Below are 5,048 nucleotides of genomic sequence, written 5' to 3'. Positions count from 1 at the left end.
ATTATAAAAAATATTTTATATTATTAATATATTAAAATTAATTTTTATAATTTTTTATTATATTCCATTATAGTTAATTTTGGTATAAATATAATTTTATGGTTTTATGGGCAAAAATATTAGTTAGGATATTAAAATTGAGTCTAGTCTTAACAATAAGAAATTTAAAAAAGTCACCAAAAAAAAATAAGAAATTTAAAATTATCGCCATGAGTAATAGTTTAAATGGTATAATCTCCTCATACTCAATTAAGAGGTTGCGGGTTCGAGTCTCCTAGATAAAAAAAAAAGAAATTTAAAACTATCAAAGAAAAATAAATGATTGAAAGGACCGTTGGTGCTGAGTGGGTAACGGCTATTTCCATTTTCTCAAAGTCGAACGAAAGGTCTCCCCTCCGTTTCTCTCCCGCGAGTGCAAATTTCTTTCTCCCTCATTCCTCTCAGTCGCTCTTCTAATTCGTGAGGACTCGGCTCACTCCTTTTAACTGCACGATTCAATCCTCATCCTCTCCCTTCTCTCAATTCCAGTTCTTACTACTAGGCAAGCGACTCTTCCTTCCTTCTTTTCTTCTTTCAATTCTCTTTATCAATAAACACATAATATCTCTTTACCCATCTCTTACTATTTACCGATTCAAAACCCTATAATTTTAATTTAATTGATTTCCACTGGCACTGTTGGTCCTTACTTAGATTTTGAAATTCTATAATTGGGAATTTACCACGACTAACAATTTCACTTTTATGTGATTGTGGTTTTGCAGAACACAATGACGCTGGATAGCAGTGCCCGGACGACATCAAATGCTCCTAGCAGTAACAAGATTACGCCGCAAATCAAGATTAGAAAGCCTCCTCATCGTAAAACTTCTCCCGTCAATTGGTTCCCCCGCAAAAAAGTGGATTCTTACTTGAATAGAAAAATTAAGATGCTCCAGGTACTGTTCACTAACTATATTAATACATTTCATCTTATTTTCTACGATCAAGGTAGGGTTAATTAATTGAATTCAACTGCTATGTATATAACTATTTTCAGGAACTAGATGGTATGAATTTGACACTTGATCAGACTCTAGGCAATTCTAATCCGCATTATTCAAGAGTGCTGAGAGAGAAAATGGCAGCAAGAGAATCTGCTAATAAGGCAATATTGGCTCGAAGAGCTGCATTGGTGGAAGCTTCTTGGTGTCGTATTTTACGAGCTGCCAGGTAATGTGTGTTGTGTTGTGTTGTGTCCTCTTCTATTTTATTTTATTTTATTTTTTAGAATTTAGTCACTCCTATCTTTGTTTAGATATTTCTCCGTGATATTTTCCAGGATACCTAGTGATGATGCTGAGGCTCAACTATCTAAAGCTGAAAAGGGTGCAGTGGAAGCCTTTGAGGCAGCCCAGTCTATGGGAGTTATCATGTATGATTTGTCAAATTGCCCTAAGAAGCATTGTCGAATTGAGACATCCTCTGTTAATGGAGAAGGATCATCCACTCATATGGTTACTGCATCTTTTGAAACTGCATTTGACGTGGACAAGGAAGTAGCTGCAGCTGTCAAAACAGCATTTGTCAGGCTTGCAAATTGCCCTTCCTTTAGCACGGATGAATTCCGAGAACTGCTAAGAAAAATTAATGAAAACCCAGACGCGGATGACAAGAATCAGGACATCTCTGAGTTCTCTTCAGAGTGTGACTCTGAATCTGGATCTGAGCTTGACTTGAATATGCCACCTCCAGGGACAAGTCATGGGAACAGTAGGAGGAGGCAGTCCCTTGAAAAATTCGACAGAATAAAGCTTGTGGGCACAATGCTTGAGAGGCTAAAATGTTTGCAAGAAGATGAACTTTCTTCACTTGCCACTATAGTTGCAACTTGTGGCCTAAATGCTGCCTTGGCTCAAGATAATATCAAGCTGCACAACCCAAGCTCTGCTATTGATCATACCTCCTCTTCGATTCTTAATTTTCCAGCAAGAAGAATGTCATTGCTGGCATCAGGAAAGAAGCAAGTTGGGTGTGAAATACCAAGTCTTGACAAGTTTTTGGTTAAGCACATGACCAAACTTGAGAGAGAGATTCAGGAAGCCAAGAGTAAGAGAAGAAATGGGACAGAATCAGACAATGATAGATCTCAAAAATCTGTTGATGGAACTCTATCTGAGACAATAACTGACTTGGGAAGTATTCTTGTGAAGAATTATTCAAAATTTGAGAAGGAAATCAATAAGGCAAAGTTGGAGTTCCAAAAGGATATACCAGCAGTCCAAAGTGACATGCCAAATCGTCGAAAGGATCATGCTGAAGTACCCAGCTTGGATAAGTTCTTAGTGAAACACATCTCAAGACTGGAAAGGGAAGTTCAAGAAGCCAAAAGCAGAACAATCAATGAAGGAAAAATTGCTAAGTTAGGAGCTGATCTAGGGATTTCCAGTGGAATGGATTCAAGTTCATCTTCTGAAGCATTGGCAGGGAAAGAAAACGTAAACATAAACAAGGAGATTAGTATGAATTATGAGACACAAGAAAAACACTGCAACTTAGAGAGAAGTACATCTGTAGCTCCTTTGGATGGTGCAAATGATGTGACTGAGAACAAAGATGGCTTGGACAAGATTCTGAAAGAGCCTATACACGGATTGGAAAGAGAGAAGATGCAAGCCTTGTCCCTGGGAGGCAATGGAGAAAAATATAGAAGGAACCAAGCAGTAACTGGTGTTACAGAATGTGAGAGCCTGGATAAGATTTTAGTCAAGCATGTCTCCAGGTTAGAGAAGGAGAAAATGAGGTTCAACTCAGGGGGCGAAAGAGTACAAGTTAAAAGAGATAATAGACACATCCATTTGGATGCAAATGCTGAAGGTGGTTTGGATCAAATTTTGGTTAAACATAAATCCAAACTTGAGCGAGAAAAGATGGTGGCTTCAAAGCAAGAGGAGGAGAATCCTGTTAGTGCCTCTATGTCTCGGCGAGAAGCAAGGGAGAGGGAGTTGCTACAAGCTTGGGCAGGGTTGAGCTTAGGAAACTCTATTAAGCCTCATCTCTCTAAGCTTGAACTAGACAAGGTTAGTCCTTGTTTTTACTTGACATGTTTTTACAGGTTTTGGTTGAATTTGGAATAACTGCAGTCTTGTAGCTGCCTGCAGAAAGTACTATTTATCTGTTGTTGTTGACTGACTCGGTCAATCTTATTTGGTTTTCTTGTTTACTTCTAGGCTGCTTGGATTAAGGCAGAAGAGGAGGAAAGGAGGCAAGCAATGAAACGAATATGATGATAGGTTTGTCAACCCAAACCCATATTCATTTATTTTCTTATCGTACACGCGAACCCGTTATTCATTTATGTTCACAAAAATTTGCTTACTTCAACAGGTCAAATTTGGTTTTCATCCGTCTGGATAAGCATTCAACACCCATTGCCTTTTCATATTCAACATGCTGCTGTAGGATTACATATTTTTTGTATAGGTTTATATTTAAAAAAAAAAAAATTGAGGTATGAAATGAGTAAATGTGTTTAATTTCATTCTTTAAACAATTTGGTCCTTTTAACTTCGTGTGAGATTTTTACACTTTGTGATTCAATTTAATCCCTCTCAAATCTTATTTCCACTAAACATAAGATTCTATTTGAATTGCAGTACATGAAATCAATTGTCTTCACATGAGAAAGAATCGTTAAGCTGCCCACTGCCTATTAGATAGATTTAATTTCTTCAAATGAGAAAAGAATCTTTAAAGATGAAATACACTTATATAATTCGTAGTTCAACCAGAAAACCGGTAACTCAGTCCTCTAATTAGTTCACGACTGAGAGAAGGCTAAACCGGACGGACCTGGGTCATCATGCAAAGCTGCAGGCATAGTTTGGCTAATAGAATAGCCTAATACGCTTCTCGTGTTACATGCTCTATTATATTGATCAAATGATATCAATATCAATTTAAATGAATGTTTTACTATTGAATAACATTTGTTCATGCAACCGCGATCAGCTGGTGAAATCGCCAACGTAAGATCTTAACAAAATCAATTGACCATGGATATATTTGCATCCCAGAATTTTGACATTTTTTATTTAAGATAGATTTACATGCATTTTTCTAGGAAGAATGGACATATATTCTGTTGGTCACATCCACTACTCCAACGATAGAAGTGTGTCTCTATTAACAGTAGAGGCTTGTAGGTATGTTAAATCAAATACCTCACAGTAAATGCAAAAGAACCTTAACCATTAAGAAAAAATCATTAATTAATAATTTAATATATATGTTTTTAAATAAAAGTCAATATTATCATTAAGTTATATAATAAAATTATATTTTTTTGGTAACTCGTGAGTAGAATGAATACCCGCGAGTTAAGAACGGATAGAATTAGGGTTGAGATATTTTTAATTCGCGAATAAAATTAGAGTTGGATCCAAATTTTATCCTAGACCTATTCGTTGCGACTCCTAATTAATAGAACTGAATTCACATTTTCTTCCATTCTGACACTGTGCAATAACTAATGTGACTCTTTGGTAATTAGATGAATTTTTTATTAATATATTTAAATTAAAATTAAGGTTGAAAACTCCTTTACTTTCATCTTTTCTTTTTCCATAACCAAAAATTAGGGAGAAATTAGAGAATTTTAATGCAGAAGATGGCTACAACTTAAAGGAAAAAGAACCCCATATTCCTCAGTTGCGCCCGTGCTTCTGGAATATGCCTTATTTTCCTTTATAATCTTCTCCACTGGCTCAACTTAAAGGAAAAAGAACCCCATATTCCTCAGCTGCGCCAATGCTTCTGGAATCTGCCTTATTTTCCTTTATAATGTTCTCCACTGGCTCAATTCCTAATGCTCATCAGCCTTGTTACCCTTCACAAACCACAAAAACCTGAATCTACTTCTCATTCTCCGATCTCTATTTAGTTTTCAAAGCTATTATGTTTCCAAAAAAGACCTGCATTTGCACTATAAAAAAAAGGAAAAAGTGAAGGTTGAGTTTTTTTTTTAATATCAATTTTAATTTAAATATATTAATAAAAAATTCATCTAA

General features: G+C 35.8%; 1 protein-coding gene across 3 annotated transcripts; it reads left to right on the top strand.

Moving 5' to 3' along the window:
* Positions 330-3,818, top strand: LOC107643300. 3 transcript variants are annotated; one of them, XM_021123344.1, is made up of 6 exons: positions 330-541; positions 765-938; positions 1,040-1,212; positions 1,322-3,059; positions 3,210-3,272; positions 3,636-3,818. In XM_021123344.1, the coding sequence occupies exons 2-5, from the start codon at positions 771-773 to the stop codon at positions 3,264-3,266; spliced, it is 2,136 nt and encodes a 711-aa protein (XP_020979003.1). In that variant the 5' UTR covers positions 330-541; positions 765-770; the 3' UTR covers positions 3,267-3,272; positions 3,636-3,818. The 3 variants fall into 3 exon arrangements, with proteins under 3 accessions (XP_020979003.1, XP_020979002.1, XP_016202389.1); XM_021123343.1 differs by lacking the exon at positions 3,636-3,818 and adding an exon at positions 3,367-3,493 and having other exon boundaries at positions 330-536; positions 763-938; XM_016346903.2 differs by lacking the exon at positions 3,636-3,818 and adding an exon at positions 3,367-3,493.

Source organism: Arachis ipaensis, chromosome B05, assembly GCF_000816755.2.
Source record: "Arachis ipaensis cultivar K30076 chromosome B05, Araip1.1, whole genome shotgun sequence".
Lineage (NCBI taxonomy): Eukaryota > Viridiplantae > Streptophyta > Magnoliopsida > Fabales > Fabaceae > Arachis > Arachis ipaensis.
This window is presented reverse-complemented; position numbering and strand designations above follow the sequence as displayed.

Coding starts and splice junctions, on each gene's coding strand:
- LOC107643300 (XM_021123344.1), top strand. CDS start 771: ATGACGCTGGATAGCAGTGCCCGGACGACATCAAATGCTCCTAGCAGT. Junction 1,213..1,321: donor CGTATTTTACGAGCTGCCAG/GTAATGTGTGTT, acceptor GATATTTTCCAG/GATACCTAGTGATGATGCTG. Junction 3,060..3,209: donor CTAAGCTTGAACTAGACAAG/GTTAGTCCTTGT, acceptor GTTTACTTCTAG/GCTGCTTGGATTAAGGCAGA.